The following is a 25413-nucleotide window of genomic DNA, read 5'->3' on the forward strand; positions in this document are numbered from 1 at the left end:
GGCCAGGAAGTCTTTGGGAATTTTCTGTTGCAGTGTCTTCACAATGTTTCTGTAAGTCAAAATCATTCAGAGTAAAAATGTCCTGTTGCTTTCTTCTTTTCTTTTCTTTCCCCCTTTTCCTCTTCCTCTTCCTTGTCTTCCTCCTCCTCCTCCTCCCCTTCCTCCTCTTCCTTCTCTTCCTCCTCTTCCTCCTCTTCTTCCTCCTCCTCCTCCTCTTCCTCCTCCTTTAGTTTTTCAAGATAGGGTTCTCTGTGTAGCCTTGGCTGTTCTAGAGCTAGTTCTGCAAACCAGTCTAGCCTCAAACTCACAAACTCAGATGTCTGACTGCCTCTTTCTCCTGAACTGGGATCAAAGACATGTGCCACCACCTGCTGCTTCCTTAAAAGGTGAAATTTGATGGGCGCACACACACCTTTAGTCTCAACACTCGGGAGGCAGGGGCAATCAGGGCTTTGTGAGTTTGGGGCCAGTCTACAGAGCAAGTTCGAGGATAGCCAGGGCTATAGTGAGATCCTATTGACAAAATTTAAAAAAAAAAAAAAAAAAAAAAAAAAAGGCGAACTTGTCTCCTCTCACTTCAGACTCTGGGCAACCAGGAGCCAGTGTGCCAGCTTCTGATTTAACACAGGGATATTCAATTAACACTCAGGAAAATATGTGTACCCTATGAATGTCACTTTCAGAAAGCAGAAGCTGGTTGCAATGGCAAAAAGTAATGAAGTCCTGAAGAAGCGGCCGGTACACGATTAACATTCCTAACATCAATGACCACTGTCCCTCGGAGAGCCAGAAGGCTATTGTCTAGAATCCACAGCACACAAAGGGTCAAAGCCTCCCAGATCTGTGCCTACTGGGGGGCGGGGGGGGAGGGGGACACTCCACAGGTCAAAGCGTTCAGATTACCCCAAGAAAATCCCTTTGCAGAGAGCCAACAAATCCCCAGCGCAGTTGAAAGGACAAAACTTTCTTCACCTTAGAGACACTGCAGTGAATAAACCGGTTAAACATGGTTTGGATTTACTGAACATGAAAACAACTGGATTAAAGTATAATCTGGCTCGAAGGGAAAGGAGATGTACCAAGAAGCTGAGTTAAGGCGAGGCCAGAGTTTCCCTCCGCCAAGCAGGAACAGCCAGGCCATTCCGGTTTTAACAACTCAGATCAATCTGGAGCGCACTTCCCTCGTTTCAGACTGTCGTGCACAACACTCTCTAAAAAACTGTCACTAAATGGCTGGTCTGTCCTTAAGGCGCAGTTAGAAACGAGAGCTGCGTGGGTACGCACCTGGGCAAACTGTACACTGCGCCTGCGCACGGAGCAGCGTCTGCTGCACAGTGCAGCACAGGGGCAGGTTTTAGGGCCATGTGATACTGGGTAAAGGAAAAAGTGTCCCAGCCCCTTCTCTAGGTAAGAGGAAGGTTCTAAGCTTTGCTCTCTATGCTACCCACGCACTTGTGCCTTGTCAACCTTTTCCTTTCCGTGAGGTCATTTCACTTATCGGTTACTTCTAACTTGTAATTCTACAACCTGTGATGTGTCTCTCTGGCTTTGACTGCGTTTTCTCTTCAGACTTCTTTCTAATACTTAAAACTTAGAACAGGCATTAAGAGGAGTGACGCATGGCAGATCTGGTGGGAGTTGGACTGTTTATGGTTTGTGGTAGTTTTTTTGTTGTTGTTTTTTGTTTTGTTTTGTTTTTTAACGTGCTGGAGGCTTCACCTTCCTCTGGTGTGTTTCTGCACCTCTGTTTTAGGTTTCCCTAATTACTTCTCAGAGAAAAGCTGGCTGTCAGCAATAGCCACTGTGATGTCGACACCCTACTGGTGTAGTGGAAGGTATGGAGGGAGACCTACAATGTCCAGGTCAAATCTCAGTACTTCCTGGGTTTCTGGCATCACAAATGTACCAGGGTCATATAGCTTTTAGCCCTTACTCACTCCCAGCACGGGCATTTCCTATTTAATTCTAACCCCCTGTTGACCGGAAGGAAGCTGATGCAGGGGCTGGGTGGGAAAGGACATCAGTCTAGACTTGGTATAAGGCTCTGAAAGTTTCCCTCTGAGGATCAGGGCAAGGCAGGGGGTTCTGGCTGTTACTTCCTGATGAGTATTCACTGTTTATTCTGCTGCTCATCTTCACTGTTATCTGCTGGGTCCCTGTAGGAGCTTCTGTAGAAGAGACCTCCAGGGATTTCTTAGTCTCATGTTAATCCATACTCAGCCTCCAGCAAGCCACACACGCAAATACACACACACACACACACACACACACACACACACACACACACACACACATACACATGCTGTGGTGCCTATGAGTGGGGATCGGAAAACAATTTTGGGGGAGTCAGTTCTCCCCTACACCATGTGAGTCTTAGGGATTGAACTTACGTATCCAGGCTTGGCAGCAAGCTCCTCTACCACTCAGAGCCATCATGCCAGCCCCCAAGTCACCTGCATTCTGTTCTTAACCAGGTTATAGCTCCAGTGACTTCTCCCAGAAATCTGACAGTGGTTGATTCTCTTAGATGAAGTACCCTGTGAGATCTTGGAGAGATAGTTTGCTGTGTAACCATAATCCTGAGGGGTCTAAGAAAGGACTGATTTAGTCTAGTTTTGTTGTTGTTTCTTCTTCTTCTTCTTCTTCTTCTTCTTCTTCTTCTTCTTCTTCTTCTTCTTCTTCTTCTTCTTCTTCTTCTTCTTCTTCTTCTTCTTCTTCTTCTTCTTCCTCTTCTTCTTCTTCTTCTTCCTCCTCCCCTCCTCCTCCTCCTCCTCCTCCTCCTCCTTCTTCCTCTCTCTCTCTCTCTCTCTCTCTCTCTCTCTCTCTCTCTCTCTCTCTCTCTCTCTCTCTCTTTCTCTCTGCGCAAGTGTTCTACCACAGAACTACCACTGTTTCCCACCCCTACCTCCAGGTTCCTGTTTGGAAGAGCACAGACTCCAAGCTCTCCTACAAGCTGGATTCCACTGCCACCCCTGTCCCTCCACTTGAACCCCATGTCCCTTTGTCCTCACATTTGCTGTGTTTACTCTCTGGCCTTGAGGAAGGAGCTGGCGTTTGTTCTCTCTTGTCCACATTTCTGCAGCACTCAGTATCACTGGCTGAGTACACAGGAACTCAGCACAGCACAGGCTCTGATGGTGACAGCAGCTCTAAGTGCCCTTTGGGGCTGTAAAATGGCTTCCTAGCATCCAGATCAAAGGGCATATTTTCTCTGAGTTCAAAATAGGAGAAACTTTACTCACTATACATGAAGATTAACAAAATTTTTTTTCAAGATGTGATAAATACCCTTTTCTTAATTTCCTGTTTTCAAAGATGAAGATGAGCTGGACATACTAGTATATGGCTTTGGTCCCAGCACTTGGGAGGCAGAGGCAGATGGATCTCTGAGAGTTGGATGCTAGCCTGGTCTACAAAGTTGAGTGCCAGGACAGTGTAGGCTGTTATACAGAGAAACTCTCTCAAAAAACCAAAAGCTTAAGTTGGTCAATGAGATTCAAATATGCTCAAATCCATCCCAGCGCCTCTCTTGTTAGCTGGGTGCACATCCATGTCAGGATTTCCTGGGAAGTCAAAAGGGCCCAGACTCAGTCTTACGGAGCAACTGTGCCATTTACTTACTTGAAGCGGAACTGAAATCCAACCCCCATGCATGCATGCATGCATGTCTTCATGTGTGGCTACCCCACCTCGGCGACTGAGGGTCAGGAGTCATAACAGGCTCCAGTCCTGGAAACCCAACCTTTCAGTCTGCCAAGAGCTACATGGAAATCCACTGTCCCTGTCCGCAGAACAGGTTGTGTGGGAACTTTTGATCCAGCTATCTTCAGTCATCCATCCTGAGTAATAAGCCCAGCTTGTGAATTTGGGAGCCCATTTTGTCATTTATCAAGGGGACTGTTACCTGCAAAAGGGTCAGCACACTCAGAGCTCACTCAAAACCCTGGAGGCTGACCCTACTCGAGAATAGTTTCAAACTCAGCTCCCATTCTGAAACAGTATTGTAATCAGCGCTAGCAAGCTTTGGCTACGTAATCTTCAGGACACAGCACTCTGAACTGTCTGTCCTTCCAAAACAGCCATGTATTTTATCTGCACTAGGTCAGGGGCCTTGGGCCTCCTCACAGGCTTCACTTCTTCTACAGGAGATTCCTTCGCAGTGACACCCCCCCCCCCCAAAAAAAAAAAAAGAACATTGCAGGGTCTTGTCACCAAAACACTCTAGCAAGAAAGCAAGTGCCAACTATACTCGCCACTCTCGAATGCCCACGGGAAATAGCTATGAGGCCAGTTATGAGGGCAGATCCAGGGCTTCCCAGTGCTAGGACAGCACTGCTGCCCACTGAGCGCCATCTCCAAGTCCGGAATTAGGTAACTACACGGAAACCTCTCCATTTCCCCAAGCTTCGGTTCTAGACTTTCACAATTAATCCTGCTAGGTATGTTTGTGTCCCCAGCCCTTCAGATGGATCATTACTAAGCTAGAAGGGTTCATTTTGATTTGTGCTTTAAGGGGCCATCGGTCCAAATTCTTGAGGAGGGCACAGTGGCATTATGGTAGCAGAGACGTCACAGCACCAGTGATGACTCTCACATGGCAGCCACCCAGGAAACAGAGGTTCCTGACATTAGGGGCTGGCCCAATAACCTTCAAGAGCAAGCCCTTACTTACTTTCATCAGCTGGGGACCCACTTCTTGACATCTCTCCACTGTCCTCAATGAACCTAACGAAACTGAACCAAACCCCAATTGGGGAACAAATACTCAAAACATAAGCCTGTCTAGGACATTTGAAACCGTAGTCCCCAACAGGCCTATGAGTTACTAAAGGCCCTGCTGATACTGACTGAAGCAGGCAGAAGTGGACACAAGGAGTTACTGAGTAGGCCTGAGATTCCTCACTCATCCACAGCTTTGAAACCCACACAGAGTGAGTTCTGGTAGGAAGCCTTGGGCCTTCAACACTGACTTCAATGATGAGCCACTGTGTCAACCCCTTCTATTTTATATAGCAAAACCCGACAGCCTTGATGTTCTCTGTGGCTCACTGCAATCAAATTTGTGTTATTGTTATGTGTGTGTGTGGTGTGTTAGAATCCATATATGGGTGCACTGAACATGTGTGCATATAAATGCGGCGACCCAGAGTCAAAGCTGGGGGCCTCCTTTGAGGACTCACCCAGCATGCATGCACAGAGGATGTCACATGGAACCCCAAGCTTACTTCCTATCTGCTGGGATTTTAGGTTGGTGACATGCTCATCTGGGCTTTATCAGGGTTCTCAGGATCTGGACTGGTTCTTACTCTTAGGTAACAAACACTGTCCCCACTGAGCCATCGCCTCAAGCCTCTGTGTTTATATCTTTATAAAAGATAATTTGTTTTTACTTTAATTCATGTGTCTATGAGTGCAGCTGTCCTTAGAAGCCAGATGTTGGACCGCCTGAACTAGAGTTGCGGGCCGCGTTGTGAAGTGCCAGATTATGTGGATGCTAAGTGTGGAGACCCAAAGTCACAGCCGGGTGTCTTCTTTGCCTACTTTCCCACAGGCATGCATGCATGTACTCAGGGGATTTCACATGGAACCGTTAGTTTCCTATGTGCTGGGATTATAGGCTGAATAGCATACCTGGGCTTTACACAGGTTCTTGGGATTTTAACTCTTATCTGCTAAGGCCCACCTCCCTCTTCCTGTTTTTTTTCACCACTGTGCCTGACTGCTTTATAACATCTTGTACTGGTTCAAGTAACTGGCTTTATGAAATTCTGAAATACTGATTTGAGCAACCAGGTCTTTTTCTGCAGCCGTGACTTGACTGCACTTGTAGTCTGCTCGTGGATACCCCAAGCTTGTCTCTTCTCACATACCGCCTCCAGCTTGTGTGCCTTGGCCCATGCCTGCGATTCCAGCATTCGGAAGGCTGAGGCAGTAGGAGTGTGAGGTGAGTCTGTACTACTCCCATGTCTCCAGAGATGCTCTGGGGTTGCTCTTCCTGGAATCTAATACCCAATCACAGCCGAGTCCCAAACCACTTGATGTACAGGTTCAAACTAGAAACGTCATAAACCAGGAAGCTGTGTATCTTCTGGTCTTGTGATTTATTATGTATGTCAGGCTGCAAGGCTGTGCTCTTCTCTCCTCAAAGGACAGAGCGTGCCAACAAGACAAGCCAAATGATAGCGAGCAGACCCTTGCCCCGCCACACACCAATGCCAAGTTCCAGCAAGTCACTTGTATGCCTGGGGAAAGCTGCTGAGAACGGGAGGCATGGCTTTCAACAGTGACTTGAGACTACACAGCATTTGTCAGCACAGTCCTTCCCAACAAGTAGGCCAAGGAAGCTCTCCCAGCAGCCAGTGTTTAAAGCCCCATTCAAAAGGTGGCAGCGTATTTGATACCACTGGCCTTTAAAGAGGAACGGAGTCATGGGAATGAGGTTCAGAGTGTACAACCCCTCTCAGGAAGGGGATGGCAGCACACTGCCACAGAAGCCAGGCTCTGGGGAGGCCATGCAATCAGAGCACACAGGAATGCATTTCAACTTTTATTTGAAAACAACTTAAATTTTAGACAAATGATTTTAGTATATAAATTTGATTTTGTTTTTATACAGAATATAAAGATTTCCCTCATTAATCTTTCATGTGAAGGGGATTACAGGCCAGAAGGAAGACACGTTCTGCACACAAAGTTCACCTCCTATGTGTGGCACTGGAGACAAATGGTATCGTGCTTCTGCACATAAATTAGGACCAAGTGGTGACATCACACATCAAGGGGTGGGGGAGAAATACTCTAGTCAACCAGATTCAAGAAGCAAACAGACACAGGAACTGTAAGTGAGAGCAAGTCGGCAGCTTTAGTCAGGACACTGCAAGTTCTAGGGACTGGGAGGCTACTGTGTGCGCACAGACACCGCGGGAAGAGCTACTCAGAAAGAAGGCTGGAGCGAGGGAGTTTTCACTAAAGCAAATTAACATCTTGTCAACTGCCAAAACAAAGAGAATGGAAGGGAGCGTGGAAGTGTTAGGATACCCAGGCGTGTTATACCAGTGACTGGGCAGCATGCTAAGTTAGTTACAACTTCTTCATTGGTGTGGGTGAATCACTGATGGTCTCAGGTTTTGCTTCTTCTTGCTAAACTCAGGCATGTCTTATTTTAGATGGAGTATAGCTTTTATCTATAATTTCATCCTGTAAAAACATGTGAAGACAACGTTCATTCTGGGCCAGAGGATGACCAGCGACCCTGGAAATAAAAAAACGCAAAATTTTAGTCCACTGTTTATTAAAGATGGTGGTGGGAGGGGTCAAAACAAACACACTTTAAAGCTAGGAAACACGTACAACTTAGGAAATGCCAAGCAGTGCCCTGCCGACCCATAAGCCATGTTATCCAATAATGGTCTTCCCTGGGCTCATTGACCTGGTAAGGTGGCTCAGCAGGCAAGGGAGCTGCGGCAACACTGAGGGCCTGGGTGTGGGCCTCGGGGCCTCAGCTGGTAAAAGGAGAGAAAGGACTCTGCAAGCTATCTTCTATCCTTTATGTGTGCATGTGTGCATACTCGAGCACGCACACACAGTAAATGGAATGCATATCGAGGTAGCCTTATTAGTTGGTGCATGCCTAAGAAACTTTTATTTTAAACATTTTATTGATACATGTGAAATAGTTCATGTATTATTAAAATTGAAATTTTAAGCACACAGGATCAACAGGGAAGCAAGGGAGCTCTGAGCTGGAGGCCAGTTTGGACAAGTATAAAGAGATAAACAAAATAAGACAGGGTCTAGGTGCTAACTTGAAATCCAGGGCGGTCACTGACAAACAACACAGTGCCGACCGAGGTGCTCTTCTCTCCACCCAAGTTTGCCTCTGTCACTTGCAAGCAGCCTTGTGCTTCAGACCTAGCTGTGCTTTAACAAAGAGTATGTTCACAGAAAGGCGACTGCAGGGGCGTGCTGGTGCACACCTGTCACCGCAGTGCCTTATCAAGGCCAGCCTGGGCTACACAGTGAGTCCAGTCTTCAAATAAAAAAAAAAAAAAAAAAACCACACACACAGACACGAACGTTGTGTGTGAAGAAGATAACAAAGTTACAGCCTGTGTTTGTCAGTCTGTCCATCCATCCCTCCCGGCTGGGTATGACCTTGCAACACTTCTACTCAGCTTCCTTAGTGCTGGGCCACATCTCTTAGGAAAAGACAGACAGACAGACAGACAGGCAGGCAGGCAGGCAGACAGACAGACAGACAGACAGACAAGGAGAAAGACAAGAGGGGGGGAGAAGGGGTGATGATACTGGTTTGAGCCTATCAATCAACCGCTACTAAAGACAATCATAAATAAATTTTCTTACTTTTTCCCCAAAAGAACATTTTGCCATGAAAAAATTTACAATGTACGCTTTTACATAAAACACGTGGATAATACTACTACCTGCAATCAAACAAAGTGATTGCAAATATATTGTACATTTTATTACTCACAAGAGAATATACCTTAAATCAGAATCGCAAGTAAAACTATTTTCTGAATGATGCAATTTTAAATGTAATTTGCATAAATTATCCAAGAACAGAAATAAAACTTAGGTCAACACACAATCCCTCACTTCAACAACTCAAGAGAGTCAGCATTATTTATCACGTGGCGTTCAACTCGGGGGTACTTTCAGTTCATTTCAAGGAAGGGTGGCATGGATTTAGTGTAGCATTTAAAATGACAGATAGTCAGGCTGAAGATGGTTCAGCAGCTAAGAGCACTGGCTGCTCTTGTAGAAGACCTGGGTTCGATTCCCAGCATGCATGGCACACATACAGACAAACATCCAAACACACAAAAATCCAACCCTGACTAAACAGAGAGCGAGCAGCAGCCCTCTCGAGCCTCACAGCTGCCCCATGAGGGAAAAGGACTTACTTGTTTATGAACTGTTCCAGCCCTTGCTTCCTTTCCTCGATGAAATTGTCATCAAATATTCCATCGTCTCCTCTAAAAGGAAGCTGCCGCAAAAATGCTTTCCCAGGGAGCGGGGGAACCACAACCTAAAACAACACAACAAAGTGAGTCCTGGAGATGCCAGCCCAGGAGCCGCTCTGTGGTGAGGGAGAGGTGCCAAGCCCGTCATCCATCAGAGCATAGCTGCACCCGCCACACATGGTGGGCCAGAGAACCAAGTCTTACAAGTTGTCCTTTGACCTCTAAGTATATAATGTGGCACTCATGTGGCTGCACACACTTACATGGAAGGGCATCGTGTGCACGCATGCACACACACACACACACACACTGAATAAATAAAATGTAATAAAAACAAAATGTATAAGTCAAGCGTCAAGCGTGGGTGTATGCTTTTAATCCCAGCACTTGGAGGCAAAGGCAGGCAGATCTCAGTGAGTTCCGGGCCAGTCAGGGCTACATAATGACATCTTATCTAAGACACAACACAGAGACAGGAGACAGAATGCCCTCACGAGGACCACCACTTAGTAGGCCCTCAGTGTTAAGAGTAGGCCCAGGTTCAATTCTCAGCACTGCAAAAACCAATCAAAGGAACAAACAAACCACAGTAAAAACAGACATGACTCTGCAGGCAAGAAGGCCAGCTGTGGATGTGAAGTCCACGGGGCCAAGGCTCCTTCAAGGTGGGGTCCCCACAGGTTTATTCTTGAACTTATCAAAGAACGATATACAAAGACAGCATCCTGTCATTTGACACTGAGACAAAGGTTCCCTCTCAACTCCTAATACCCCGTGGGAAAGACAATGCTTCATTGCGTTGACTAAACTCCAGCTACAGAATACGATGTTCTTTCTGCAGCCTAGCTTCAGGGTGGGGGCAGCTGCCCATTTCTGGCTTGTGTGTGAAGGAAGGATCACATCTTCAGCCGTGTACATCTTCTAACAAGCCATCAACTTTCCCCCAAACTTCCTCTTCCACTCTTTGTCCAAAAACTATCATTCCTTCTTTCCTACTTACAGAAGAAGATCCCAGTCCTTCCCATTCAACATAATATAGGCTCAGCTTCCCCTTCTGGGAATTTTCTAAAACATTTGGTTCCTTCAACCAGCACCTATCTGTCCATCAGTTCCTCTGTCCACCCTAGGGTCTCACACCCCAGCGGCACCCCCTCCTTCACTGAAGGATCTGGGATTTCACCCAGGGCCTTGTGCATATTAGGCAAGCAAGGAAACTGATGCAGAAGATCAAGAATTCAGAGCCAGCCTCAGCTACCACAGGGAGTTTCATGTTAGCATGGGCTACATGGGACCCTGTCTTAAAACAAAACAAACACTACCAAAATACTCCTGTTGCCATGGTGCTAGGGGCTGTAACTCTAACCAGCACGCCAACTAAGGAGCTCCAGCCCCAGCCCGTGAGTTCAGCTCTAAGCCGCTGGTCCTCTTAGTCAGGTCCTTTCTATGCAGCCCTTGAACTTGTGCTCCCTGACCAACTCTGGGCTGACAGCACTGTAGACATGTGCTCTGCAGCAGGCTCGGTTTCTTTACAAATTTACCCTAAAATAATAACTCAATGAGGTTAAAATAAAAGGACCAGTTCAAATGCATACAAGTAAGTGGGAGAGCAACAGAAAACAGCAGCAAGGAAATACACAAGAAAGCAGATGCTCAAGATGAACTTTGCAATCCCTTCCTAGACTTGCTCTCCAATGATTAAGATGAAAGGATTTACTTCCAGAAGTCTGTGTCAGAACCAATGTATCTCTTTCCCATACTGGCAATTTGTCAAATTAAACATTAAAACCTGCACAGACTTTACGGCAGAGAAAAGACCCCATCCCACAGTTCTAACAGCGCCTTGGCAGGGAGGGAAGAAAGAATATCCACACTCACAGCATCGTCTATTAAGGAAAAAAAGGCCAGGCAGTGGTGGTGACACACAGTTTAATCCCAGCACTCAGAAGACAGAGTTAGTCAGGTCTCTGTAGTTCGAGGCCAGCCTGGTCTACAGAGTGAGTTCCAGGAAACCAGGGCTACACAGAGAAACGCTGTCTCAAAAAACCAAAAAAGCCGGAGAGATGCTGCTCAGCAGGTAAACTAACTGCACCGAGCAGCGGCTGCTCTTACAGAGGACCCAGGCTTCACTCCCAGAAGGCACATGGCAGCTCACAGCTCTGCAGCTCCACTTCCAAGAGACTTGGACGACTTTCCTGGCATACAAATAAAATTTAAAATCAAAACAAAAAAACCACCCCAACAGAACCAGTGTACTAAATAATCATCTTTAATCCAAGATAAAATACACGTGTAAGACTGCTTTGCTGTTTTTTCAATAAGGTTTCATGTAGCCCAGGCTACCCTCAAGCTTGTTATGTAGCTGCGGATAACCTTGCATTTGACCGCCCCCACCCCCTGCTTCCACCTAGGATCATAAGCTTTGGCCACCATGTAGACACTTTGTTTTCCATCGACATATTTTTCTTAACAATGTTCAAAACAGGCATTAGAACAGACCTTAGAGGCAGCAGACTTGATACCTACAAAGTCACGAATGGCTTTGTAGTCATTCTAGCAAACATCAAATAAACTAAGAAACCTTTGCTACCTCTGCTGACATGTGTACACATGTTCTTGAGTGTATAGCACATGTATGTGAACACTCCTAATGGTGCACATGTGGACGACTCGTAGAGTCAGGTCTTTTCTTCCTTTGTGAGCTCAGGTCATCAGGCAAGGGCCTTTATCTGCTAAGCATCTCAGCAGCACCAGAGCCAACAATGTTTAAGTCCTATGAAAAGATTTAATTAGAATTCCTTCTTTTTGAGACAAGGTCTTGTAGCCATCCCAGATGGCCTCAAATTCATTGTGTAGCTAAGGATGACCTAATGCTTCTGGTCCTCCTATGCTGGGACTACCTGCAGGTGCCATCACACTGGTCTGTGCAGTGCTGGGAACTGAGCTCAGGCTCTGACTGTGCTACATATATTCAGAGTTAATCAGAATTCTTTCTATCAATCTGCAGCCAGGAGTACTAGGGCACACTCATAATTTCAACATGTAGACGCAGGAAGACCCCAAGGTTATCTTTTGTTACACAGAATTTGAGGCCAGCCTAGACTGCGTGAGACCCTGTCTAGAACAAACACGCAAACACTTCTTCTATTTGTTTCTGTATGTGAGTACAAAGGAAGATGAATGTCAAGTATAATATTGAAAGCCAAAGAATCAAACCATGATGACAGATACTGAATGTCACTTCGTGTCTAGCTTAGGTCTCTGAAAAGAATCAATAAATAACAGAATGACCTATGTGCACTGCCCTTCCCAATGATTTGAGTAAAAGTTCCAAAGAGGCTGGACTCCCAAGATGATTAACTTCATACAGTTCATGAGTACCAAGCAGAATGGCCCACAAAGACTGTAGAGCAATACAATGTAATAAAAAGGCGACCCAGTTAAGCATACCCACAGCACAGTGATCCCCTCTCTATGCAACCAAGAAGGGTAAGAGGGATGGATACAGAGCACGGGAGAGCCGGAGTGCTCATACTGCAGGCAGGAATGGGAAATGCCACAAATACTGGTACAATGGCACAGGAGCTGAAAGGCCAACCTGGGCTACAAGGTGAGTTGGACACTAGTCTGGGCTACACAGACTTAACTTTCAGAAAGAGCAGGGGGCAGTTATGGGCTGGCAAGATGGATCAGGGGGCAAAGGCACTTCTGCCAAGCTTTTCTGAACTAGCTTTATCTGAACTACAGTTCTGAGGGATGTTATGACTCACATATGATGCTTGTCTCCCATCTGGCCATCTTTACCTGGCTAAAGTTATTTTCCTTTCATTTCTATTTTACTGAGCTTCAAATAACAATCTTTCATCTATTTCAGTCAACTTCTTTCTACTAATTTCTAGTTACAAAATAACCTCACATTTTTCTTCTAAGAGAAGACAATTCTTAGCAAGGTATATAATAGCGTCTTTCAAAGTACAGACAGCAATGCATTAGTGGACCACTGTCACCACTTAAGACGTAGGCTGGGGATGTGGCTCCATTTGTAGACTGCTCCCCTCACGTACACAAGCTTGATTCCTAACATCACACGAAAATTGGTGTGATAACATATGGCTGTACTCCAGCATTCAGACAGAGAGACCAAGGTCAGCCTCCTCAGCTACATAGAGACCATTCTGGGTTACATGAGACTCTGTCTCAAAACACACTCCCACGCATACACATAAACATCTAAGGGCTAGAACATGTAGCATGAGGACCTGAGCTCAGATTCCAAGCACCCATATTAAACCAGGAAGTGGCAGTGCCACTCCATAACCTGGGGTGGATTAAGTGGATCTAAACTTGCTGGCCAGCCAGCCTAGCTGAGCCATCAAACTTCAGGTTCCGTGAGAGACCTGTCTCAAAAGTAATGTGTCAGAGGAAGACATTCAAAGGCGTCTGTCTCCTGGTCTTCATATGAGCACACACATGTCCATCAGTCTCCAGGAGCCAACCACAGTGTATCTGAATATCGATGTATCAAACAGTAAGATCATCATTTTATGAAACTTCTACATACATGTGGGATAATAAAAAATGCAGACTATGAGTTAAACAAAGTTGGAAAAAATATACTGTCCTTGAGGATGAGGAAGGGCCAGCAGGAAGGCCTGAGGAGGGCTATTCAAATGTCAAGCTGCAGAAGCTCAATTGCACTACTGAGGAGCAGAAAAGGGCAAGAGCTCTGAACAGCGAAGACAACTGTCCACTACTTGGGGTACAGCTTGAGACGGTAAGCCCTGTACTGGCTTTCACCTACTTTAAGACACATTCTGGAGATCTTATGTTAGAACTGGCATGTTTTGCTTTAAAGTCACACGGTAAATCAGAAAGGCAGAGCTTCACTGTAGTCTTACCTTGCTCTCTCTCTCTAGTTCGCTTCGAAGCCACTCAAAGTCACTGTATCTTCTTCTAACAGTAGATTCCTTCAGCTTGAAAATAGGAAGATTTGTCTGAAATCAAAACAGTCACTTCTAAGTTGAAGAACATAAGACCATCAGAAAGGGAGAAATATGTCTGCCACACCGATAAGGTTTTGACAAACGTTGTTACCATACAAACACTATAAACTTATTAAGCACATTACCCAGGCTAAGCCTTGACTACCCCTTACTATGTAGTCCAGGCAGGCCTTGAACTTGCTATCATCCTGCCCTGGCCAGTGATAACTCTTCTTTTTGCAATGCTAGGGCTGGGGCAGCGGGCTCTTCACACAAACTTGAGACTCAACTCCAGCCCCAAAACATAGCTTTGTTTTTTGTTTTCTCCTTTGAAATTCATTTCTCTTACATGTGTGAGACGGGGTGTGGGTGTGCATGTGGAGGTATGAGCACAACATTTTGAGTTAGTTCTTTCCTTCTATCGTGTTTTGAAGTAGGGTGTCTTGTTCTAGCTGCTGAGCTGTGTATTCTTGTCTGTCTGGCCTGGCAGCTCTGAGTGAGTATTCTGGCTCCCCCTCTTATCCTGCTGTAGGTAAATTGGGATTATAGAAGCCTGCCATCATGTCATCCAGCTTTTTAGCATGGGTTCTAAAAGACTGAAGAAGTGATGTTATCCTTAATTGGTTTCTTTAAAAATGCCCAAAGGTCAGGGAGTGTTATAATTTCTTTATTTATCACTAGGAGAAAATTAGGAGTCATACAAAACAAAAACCACCTCCCCCCAACATAAAAAAGGCAATTAAGGGGCTGGATATATAGCTCAGCAGCTAAGACTCAAGTTCTCAGCACCCATGCTGGACGGCTCACACCACTAAACGGGTTCCAAGAAATCCAATACCTTCTTCTGGTCTCTGTGGCTACTGTACTTGTAGGTATGTGCCCATATTCACACACAGGAAGAGGGCATGTTAAGAACTGAGACCCCATGGTGCTGAGTATGCGGAGGTTAGTCATAGCCTTTGGATTAAAGGCTACTTGTTGCTATTTCTGCCAACTTTGGGGGATTGGGTGGGTGTGCAGGGAGGTTGAGACAAGGCCTCTCTATGTAGCCCTGGCTATTCTGGAACTCACTATGCAGACCAGGCGGACCCTAAACTCAGACTTATCTTCCTGTCTCTGCCTCCTAAGAGCACTGAGATTAAAGATGTGTGCCACCTGCTCCAGTAACAGGAGGGTCCTGCCAGCCAGGGCGGTAAAGGTGTACTTTCTATGAAGCATTAAGTCAATCCCTGAAACTCATCTGAGAGAAGGAAGGAACTAACTACTGCAAGGTGTCCTGACTTCCACATGGGCACTGTGGCATGTGCATGTGTAGACACACAAATAAATGTTAAAAAAACATACAAACAAGAATTGGCTGGGGTGGGGTGGGGTGCACCTTAGTATAGTAGTAAAGTGCTTAACTGGAAAGCCAAGGCCCTGGGTTCAATCCCTAGCAGAGAGAGAGAGAAAAAAAAAAGGAAAACCACTAAGTCCATTAGAAATTATTTATGATTAAAAACATTAGCAGAAGAAAATCTTTTAATATGTGTGTAAGAATTATAATCCTTGTCCTCTGGAGGCAAAGTGGGATATCAAGTGCAAAGCTAGCCTGGGCTCTGCAGAGAGACCCTGTCACAAAGTTTACCATAGAGTTCAGAAATTAGCCCATGCTGCAAATGCCAAGCTCTATTAAAATTCCACTTAACACCACCAACTCTCTTGGGTAAATTTTATTCTTAATTCAGTATTGCACTTGGGGAACTGAAAACTGTTTTATAGCTGAGAAGAAAAAAAAAAAAAACTGCGAGCCGCTGGAGGAGAGGGCTTCCTGCTGTGCAGACCAAGGCACTGCAGCAGTGTCCACTGCAGCAGCGTCCACTGCTGCGAACCTTCTACTCACTTGCTAACCTGAATGCCACCACTAAACACAAGAATGCCTTCTATTCAGGACCCTGCGTTCAGTCTGTAGTGGTGTCAATTTTTTCCAAAGTGTATTAACTTCTATGTTGTACAGCTTAAAGCTCGGGGCCTTCCACCGAAGCCACTGAGCAGCGTGACAGTGTATAGGTTTCAAGCATGAAACCAGATCTCACAAGAGGTTTAGAAGCACTTGAGTTTTCTTTCCCAGGTAACCACAACATTTGTTCATTGTATTAATGACCAGGAGCAAAGCTGCACCTGACAAGACTCTTATTATACTAAAAGTCAAACTCGCATTTAGAGACGCTGGCTTGCTATACAGAGGAGCATTCTCATTCCTCAGAAGGAAAAAAAATCAGGTCCCCTGGAGAGCAGGATGATAATTCCCAGAAAGAAAGCACTGGATTATTTCTCTCTAATTTCACCCATTGGCTTTTTAACCAGGCTCACCCTTCCGCATTAAAATATTAAGTCTTTGTAAGTGTCTAAAGATAGAAAGGTCTTTACAGAGCTGAGTGTTTTCTGCAGGTGAGGTTCTACATTCTGAATCCTCCTCTCAAATGACTTTACAAAAGGGATTAACTGCCCTCTTTACTCAGTGTGCTAGGATCAAGCCTGTGAAGAGAGGTCCCCAAGAATTTTCATACTTCTGGGTACGGAAGTCTGGAAAGTTAATCTCTCAAACAACATATCAAGCTTACAGGTACAATGTTGAGGGAAGGGAGCCAACTCGGCTCATGTTACCTCCCATTTTCCCTTTTGAACTTTTGACACAATCATGATTATATCTGATTCTCTCTAATTGAGTGAGGAATGAGTCTCTTCTATATTAGCTAGTAGTTTTTATATTTGAAAAGGGATCTTTTAGGTTTACTCAGCTGGCTATAATTCTTCTTGTACAAGTGCTACACAGGAGCTCTGACAAGGTCAGCAGGAAACTCTGGCTAGGCTGTGACAGACTATCGACGGGAGGAGAGCCCTTGCCCAGAATGCAGAGACCCTCTAGTACTGTAAGAACAAACAACTGGACAGAGTTTTTTTAACCATTACATTTAGAATACTGAGCTCGACAATGGGTGTCTGTCAACATTTTTCCTAATTAATCTCAGGGGCAGCTAGCAAAGCCAGCATCAGAAAGTCATTCTCGGCTACTTAAGCTTGAGGCCAGCCTGCGCTGTATGTCTCAAGAATCAAGCTTTCCTGAGGCTTCCCATTTAGGAGCACTGGCCACTCTTCCAGAGGACGCAGATCTGGTCCCCAGCACCCACATGGTGGCTCAGTTTTCTCACAGTCCAGCTCCAGAGGACCTAAAGTCCTCTTCTGACCTCTGTGGACAATAACCCACACATGGTACACACATGCACACAGAGAGACTTAAACACTCCCATAAAGTAAGTCTAAAAGGAGCTGTCTTCATCATTAAAGATCACTTCAGCTTACCTGATGAAAGACAAAAGAACCGCCATGCTTCTGTCTAAACCTCTGAGCTACCAAGACTTGACTGTACTCTTGTGTGCCCACTTGCAATTTCCTTAATGCTTATAAAAAGGCCTGAGGCTGGCTATCCTCACCATCCACTTTGGCACACTATTATTTACCAAGCATCTATAAGACAACAGTGCTAAATATGGAATCATCATTTAAAACGATGAATAAAATGCAGTCCAATCCCTCATGAAGCTCATGAAACACCAAGGAAAATAGAAATGATATAAAAAAATCTGAATTTGTGTGGTAAAACACCACAAATAGGACTTGGAGTTTAGTTCATCAATGGAGTCTTGCCTAATATGCGCAAAGCCCTGGGGCTGAGCTCAGTACGCCCTCCCCTAATGCCTTTACATCCCTCCCCTGGTACATTAAACCAAAAATGACATACACCCAAAAATGAACAACAAACAACAAAAGCAGGAAACGGAGCAATGTGACCAGGACAATGACACTGTGACAGGACTCAGTATCTATAGCCCAGGCTGGCTGTGCGGTCTCCCTCAGAGCTGGCTTTTTTTTTTTTAAAAAAAAAAAAGATTTTCTCTTTAGCGGTGCAGTGGTGGCGCACACCTTTAATCCCAGCACTTGGGAGGCAGAGGCAGGCGGATTTCTGAGTTCGAGGCCAGCCTGGTCTACAGAGTGAGTTCCAGGACAGCCAGGGCTACACAGAGAAACCCTGTCTCGAAATCGCCCCCCCCCCTGCGCCGCCCCCCCCTCCCCCCGCCAAAAAAAAATAAAAGATTTTCTCTTTAATCATAAGTGCGTGTGAGTCCAAAGGCCAGGGACCCTGGATCCCAGGCGCTGTAATCACAGGCAGCAAGCAGCACAATGTGGGTGCTGAAAGAGCACATGTGCTCCAGATTACAGGAGTAACTCTTAGGACTGCACTCTCTCTGGATGATCAAGTGTCTCTAAGGAAAGCTGAAAGACCTGGTGTGGCCGTGAATTACAACAATTCTGTTGCCTGGTGGGCATGTTCTTAGGAAGTAATACGAAGACACCTCATCAGGAACAGGGCTCTTTGAGGTAGGGTGAACTAGATACAAATTCTAACACTTCAAAAAGCTATGCAAAATTATTTTGAATGTTTTTATCAGAAAAAAATGTATGTTTCAGATCTATTTAGACTTCATTCTAAAGTGTATTTAAACATATTTAGCTAATGATATATCATTATGTAAACATTTTTGTTGTTCTGAGCCAGATGTTCCCTACATAGTCTGAGATAGCCTCAAACCACTCTGTGGCCCTGGGACGGCCCTGAATTCTGATATTCCTGCAGCAGCCTCCTGAGAACTAAGCTTACAGGTTTACAACACACATTTCACCTGAAAATGTGCAATTTTTATGTACTAGGTAAAACAAAAACAACAACAAAAAGATGGACTGACAAGATGGCTCATCAGGTAGGGCAGCTGCTGCCCGCCAAGCCTGATGACCTTGATGACGACTCCTGAGACCCACATGATGGATGAAGAAGAGAACTGATTCCCACAGGCTATTGTCTCATCTCCACATCTGTACTGTCACATGTGAGCACAACAAGTATTTGCATAAATGCATGTGCACACACCGAGTAAATAAAAATGTAATTGATTGAGACAAGTTCTTTCACTGAGGCCTGGAGATTTTTGACTGGCTAAACAGGAGCCAGAAAACCTCCAGGATCTGCTTGTTTCTATCCAGTCAGTGCTGGGGTTACAGGACTGTGCCACCCTAGCCAGGTCTTACATGGGTGCTGGGATCTGAGCTCAGGCTCTCACTCTACAGCAAGCACTCTATCCGCTGAGCCACGGCCTCAGTCCCAGTGTCTGTGAAAGAGATGGCGTAGCTCAGTGCTTGGGGGAGGCTCTGCAGGGACGAGGGGAAGGTTGCCCGTGCATCTTTGTTTACTTGTTTACTTTACATTTTAAAAGACTGTAAAGGGGAACAGACAACAAAATGAAACCAAGTTACAGTATAACTCAATACCCTTTATGTTGCTTCCCTATTTTCTCTAAGTTAGCAACATATAAGTCTTTTGCAATAACCTAAAAGGCAGTAATTCCCACGTTACAAGAGCTGGCCTTTGAGTCTATATAAGGATAAGAGGAAAAGACCACTGAAGTTCATGTGCTGAGAGTGGCTTATTAAAGTAACAAGCTGCTAACTTGCAGCTGTGCACTCACTCTTCTTTAAGTGCCACGGTTCAGTTTATCACAATAGGGTACTGAGCTATGATGAACATGAGAAAACACGTCTGCTGCAGTCAGCTCCAAGCAGCCCTACAGCCCCACATCTGTGATTAAAACAAAAACACATTCTTAAAATAGTTGTTTTTTTAAAGAAACCAACATTCCAGAATTGTCACTACATATATATATATTAAAATACTTAATAATTTGAGGCCAGACCAATGGCTTGGTGGTTAAGAGTCCAGGCCATTCTTTAAGAGAACCCACGCTAGAGTCCCAGCACCAACAAGGAAGACCACAACTGTCTATAACTTGTCCCAGGGGATCCAAAGATATATTCTGGCCTCCACAAGCACTACATACAAAGTCATAATATAGGTTTAACACTCAATCATAAAAGTAAAAATAATGGTTTGAAAAAGTAAGTATTGGGGTATGGGTTTGGTGACTTATGCCTGTAACCCCAGCACTCAGGAGGCTGGAATAGGCAAACCTGGGCTACAAAGTGAGTTTGAACTACACCTTCAGACCTTTACACTATTTTATAAGATTAAAAAACTCTTACTTTGGAAGGGCAGCAAGGGCGCAGGCCTTTAATACCAGTAGTCAAGAGGCAGAGGCAGGTAGAGCTCTGAGTTCAAGGCCAGCCTGGTGTACAGAGTGAGTTCCAGCATAACCAGGACTATACAGAGAAACCCTGTCCTGAAAACAAAAAAGAACCCCCCCCCCCAAAAAAAAAACACACCAGAAACCCTTTTAATTTAATGTAGATACACGTATGTCTATGTCCATGTATACGCACAAGTGTGCAGGTGCCTGCAGAGGTCAGAAGCTGATGGACCCTCTGTAAGAGCAGTGCATGCTTGTAACTGCCGACCTTTCACTCCAGCTCTCCTTACTGTTAAACACCAGAACGTCCAGGGGCAGCCATTTGAACTATAACCTATGGTTGGCTTTGTTCCATCATGAATAGCTCCATGCCATGCGTTTGGCAGGGATACCAAAGCTTTCTGAGGACCCCAGTTGATGTGCTCAGAAGTGCTTGGCTCACACTGTTACAGGACAGTCTGCCTTGGCAGATTTCTCCAATGTAGTTAACTTCCAGTCCCCTTCCCCAGTCCTCTATGAATCCCTCAGCCTCCCAGAGCTGGGCTGCAGTGCAGGCTGTACACATCCAGGAGCGCTCCGTCACCGTTTGCTCACCAGTCTTTTCTTTGCCTCTCTTAAGCACCATCTCCCCTTTCTTTAACACCTGTCCTTTATACAGTTCAAGAGCTACAAAACTTTAAGAGGACAAAACAAATTCTGCTTCTCGGGAATGCATGTATTTGGTTGAATTTGCCTTAAATTTATTTTTATCAGTACTTAGGACTGAACACGGTCCCTGAATGCTAAGCATGGGTTTCACTAATTAGCTACACCACCAAATCCGTGTGCCTGATTTTATCACTAAGACATAGACTAGTTTTTTACTGCAGAAAGGGGCCATTCCCTGCCAAATACTGTGTGAATAAACAGACTGTGTTTTATGGTCACAATCTGTTGATTCAGCATACACAACATGAAGAGGTCTTTTTTTTTTTTTTTTTTTTAAAGGTTTATTTATTTTATGAATCAGTACATAGTCGCTGTGAACAGACACACCAGAAGAGGGCATCAGATATTACAGATGGTTGTGAATTACCATGTGGGTGCTGGGAATTGAACTCAAAACCTCTGAAAGAGCAATCAGTGTCCTTAACCACTGAGCCATCTCTCCAGCCCCATGAAGAGGTCTTATAGTCAAGTTGACAGAAAGAAAGAAAGAAAGAAAGGATCTCTGCCTCTGTCCAGAAGAAATCTAGGGTGATAGGTATAATTCTTATGTATCATTCTTGCCTAGTCATTTGCAATTGATAACTGAATTCTTCTAAGCTCGTGACAAAGGCTAGATTACAAAATCATGGAACACAAAGAAAACTAGAAAAAAAATTAGACCCGATGGTGCTTTCCTACAAGCCCAGTGCATGGGAAGGAGGGGCAGGGGATAAAGAGTTCAGGGTAATCCTCAGATACACACCAAGTAGGAAATCTGCATGGCCTATGACTTGTCTCAAAAACCAACAGAAAACTAGAAAAGAACAAAAACCCAGAAGTGCAGCACCACCTTACTGTTGTCAATGTACTTTAAACACCAGAAGCAAAACGTAGCAATGTTAGAAAAGATCTCTGTAGCCTGTATTCTTAATTTGTTACTTATAAAAAAAATTAAAATCAGCCTTTTTCCCCCTCCCAAAACTGTACCATGAATGACATGGGTAAGACCATCATCAGGACTCCAAATGGACAGTGAGAGGACAATTTCTGAAGCCACGGTACAGAGCTCTAAAACAAACATTCCCTTCAAGTCTAGGCACAGTGAGCTGCTCATCGTTATTAGTCTTAGACATTTATACTGCTGACCTACGAAAGTCAGCGGCTCACACACACCCTATATGTAACCTGATTATCACTGATACCAGGCAGAAAACCAAGCTTTAAAATGCAATCAACTGAATATAGCTTAACAATAGATAGGAGAAAAATGTTTACCAGGTGTTTCTAGTATTTCTTCAGATAGTGTCACGTGTGCATTTGAAAAAGACTGGCAACAACATCAAAAGTACACTCAATAGACCACACTCTATTCAGCCAATCCTAAGAGGTGTAAGCGGATGCCCACTCCAGGCTCTCGTTCAGCAGTGCGTTTCTTCAAATATCTGTATCTAGAGATAAAGGATAAGCTGCCGTGCTGCTATTACTCTCCCTCCAGCACTTTTGATGCTTATTTCACCCAATCCTGAACAGCATGAATAAGTAGAGATATGGTTTATAACCTAGATGAACTCCTAAATATGGCTGGAGAGAAGTCACTTAAATGAAGAATAAGCTTTTAGTCTGAAGAACCTTTGAAATGGAGATTGTGACTAGGCCACGGTATTTAGTTTCGTCTTTTTTAAAACCTAAGGACATGGCCCTCCAATGATACAATTCCTCATTATTGTAAGGAAGTATGCTTTATGGTATAATTTCCAAAAAGGACAACAAAGAGTTATTTAAACTAGTTTACTGTATAAACCAACTAATTCCATGCATTCTTCCCACTTTGTTCACAGCCTTCATTTATGAACTACCAACAACATGAAAAGTTTTCAATGAACAACTTTTAACAGAAATATATAATAATTCCACTATAAAGGAAAATCATGTATAAGTTTCAAATCATATAATTCTACATACTTATGGTGGAATAGACCTATAAATGAATATACCTGTTACTAATCTAACATTTTGCACAATTTGTATATGTAAAAATTTAAAATTTGTATTTAATATGTACCTTCCCAACTTGCCAAGCCCCTTAGGGTCACACACCTAGAAATGACTAGCACCTAGAATGGTATCCAAATGGTCTAGGGTAGTGTGGAGTAGTAACTTTTTTGTCGCTGTGATAAAACACAATGACCAAAAGCAACGTATGGAATAAAGAGTGTACTTGGGCTTAGTCTTAAGAGGGTAAGACGTGTCATGGCAGGAAGGCTTCACAGCAATAGCAGGAATGGCAACAGGAGTGGGAATCTGGGTGTTCACATCTTTTTTGCTCCGTTTTCTGTTTTTGAGACAGGATCTTTATGTATAGACCATGCTCACAGAGATCTGCCTCTGGCTCTTGAGTGCTGGAATTAAAGGTGTGTGCACAGAAAATGCTCACATCTTGAACCACAAGCACAAAGCAGAAAACAAACTGGAAGGGGCCTAAAGCTTTAATCTCAAAACTTACCCCAAGTGACATACCTCCATCAAGTCTGCACCACCTAGATCTCCCCGAAAAAGGGATACCAACCAGTGACAAAGTGTTCTCTGAAACTCAAAGTACCACAAGCAGTATCTAGCTATCAGCATTTTAAAGAAACCCTAGGGTAGAGCCAGAGTTGAGAACTACAGCCAAGACTTACTAACATGAGTTAAGGCAAAAACTCATGAATCTGAACATAAATCAATTTTGATGTAGCTAAGAAAAATATGAACAACATGTTGCCTTGGATAAAGATCCAGAATACAATGAGAAATGTGAACTGGGAATGGTATACAAAAACCACTGAGTTGATCTAGGATGTAAAAATGGGGAAAGACTATTAGTTAAGTGGCTCTATTCAGCAATCTTAAAATTCTTGAGACCCAATAAAGACTGAAAAGCTAATACAATTTTGAAAAAAGAAGGCATTACATTTTCTGAATTAAAAGTAATGAAATTGTATGGGCTGACCAGATAACTCAGTGGGTAAAGACACTTGCTGCCAAAACTGACCATGGGAGTTTGATCCTCAGATGCCAAATGGTGGGAGAGAACTGATTAAGTAAGTTGTCCTCTGACCTCCACATCTGTGTCCAAGCTCAGGCACACACAGGCACATGAATAAATACATATTCTTTTAAAGAATGAAGAAAGAGAAAAGGGGGAAGTCCAGTAAATAGACCCAGAAAAAATATGGCCAAGTAATTTTGACAGAGAGAGAAAAAAAAAAAAAAAAAAAAAAGACTCAGTGGGTGACAGCACTTGCTACTCAAGCCTGAGGAGCTGAGTTCAATTTCTGGAACTGTGATGTGAGAGTTGGAGGAGGAGGAACAGATCTACAGAATTCCCTTGACCTCAAGAAGCAGGACATGTGCACATCCCACATTATAGTAGACAGTCGTCTTCTGCTCCTACCCACATGCTCCAGCACAATCTCAATAGAGAGGTGCACATACCACACCTCTCACCCATCCAACAAGAACAACATGAGGTAATAAGAGCTTTCGTCGTCCACCTCTAGAGCATAAAAGAAATGTATAAAATAGAAGTCAGCTGGGGTAGGCTTGGGTGATGGAGTGCTTGACTACTACCAGGCCTTGGGGTATCATTAGTATCACCAAAGTAGGCAACGGTGCAACTTCTACATTGTTGGCGTGAGCTCAATAAAGCCTCTTCCCCAAAAGTAGCAATAAAAGTAGACAACTGAGTTAAAGATAAGGACATCTGGCCTTTGGAAATGGCATAATCAAGCTGAAAAGCATTTACTAATAGAAACTATGGTTGGGCATGGTGAACACCTAACATCTGTGTTCTTGGGAGGCTGAGGTAGGAGGATTGTGAATTTGAGGCAGTGCAGGCTACATGAGAAGCTGCTCCAACAACATGCTACTGAATTACAGAAAAGAAGAGTGGGATTTTGGACCAGGACTGTTACTATCATACCAGCTCCCACTTCAATCCAGCAATGATAGAGAAAATAATAAAGCTGTATTTGCAAGTATACTACTAAAAAGAAAAAAAAGTGTTCTTGAAAACTGAAAACTGGGAAGGGCCAATACCACGGGAAACCAAGACTGCAGTTCTAAGGTAAGCAACAAACCAAGAGACCTGATGCAGAGGGAAAACAGTCAGGACAAGCCTTGATCAGCTCCTATCTTCTCTTGCATGGCTTGAAAGACTGAGTGTGCTTGCATAAAGCTACAAGCATGAGAAAGACTGGAAGTTAGGAACTCGGGTTATCTACAGAGCCACAGCTCAGTGTGACGCCTTCCACAGATAAAGGACAGAAACAAACATGAGAATCTTGCTATGTAAAAGCTAGGGCAAATTCATAAACTGCCTGCAGTTTGAATACATTCCCCAACCTGCACACTGAGCTCTTCCAAAGGCGTAAAGTTTTTCTAGCTTTTAATGCATTTATGTATAACCTTTGACTAGTGGCTAATCACTAGTGTAAGATGATCCAGAGGTGACCCCAAGAGGCCAGGCTTAAAACCTCCTGAAGAAAAAAAAACAAAAACTTCTGCTCAGAGAAACCGGTTCACACTACAGACTTACAGGCAAAT

At 44.2% G+C, this 25413-nt stretch overlaps 1 protein-coding gene across 2 annotated transcripts in view; it reads right to left on the reverse strand.

The window, feature by feature from the left end:
• Nucleotides 1-6534: 6534 nt before the first annotated feature.
• Nucleotides 6535-25413, reverse strand: part of Snx3 (sorting nexin 3) — a 29653-nt gene continuing 10774 nt past the window's right edge. Inside the window, exons 2-4 of one of the 2 annotated variants that reach the window (XM_034524908.2) lie at nt 13883-13978; nt 8928-9052; nt 6535-7252 (exon numbers count right to left, since the gene is read on the reverse strand). In XM_034524908.2, coding sequence (XP_034380799.1) covers nt 7147-7252; nt 8928-9052; nt 13883-13978 — 327 coding nt within the window. In that variant the 3' untranslated portion in view covers nt 6535-7146. The remainder of the gene's footprint in view (nt 7253-8927; nt 9053-13882; nt 13979-25413) is intronic. The other variant, XM_076917042.1, reaches the window with a different exon arrangement.

The sequence above is a fragment of the Arvicanthis niloticus genome, chromosome 20 (genome assembly GCF_011762505.2).
Source record: "Arvicanthis niloticus isolate mArvNil1 chromosome 20, mArvNil1.pat.X, whole genome shotgun sequence".
NCBI lineage: Eukaryota > Metazoa > Chordata > Mammalia > Rodentia > Muridae > Arvicanthis > Arvicanthis niloticus.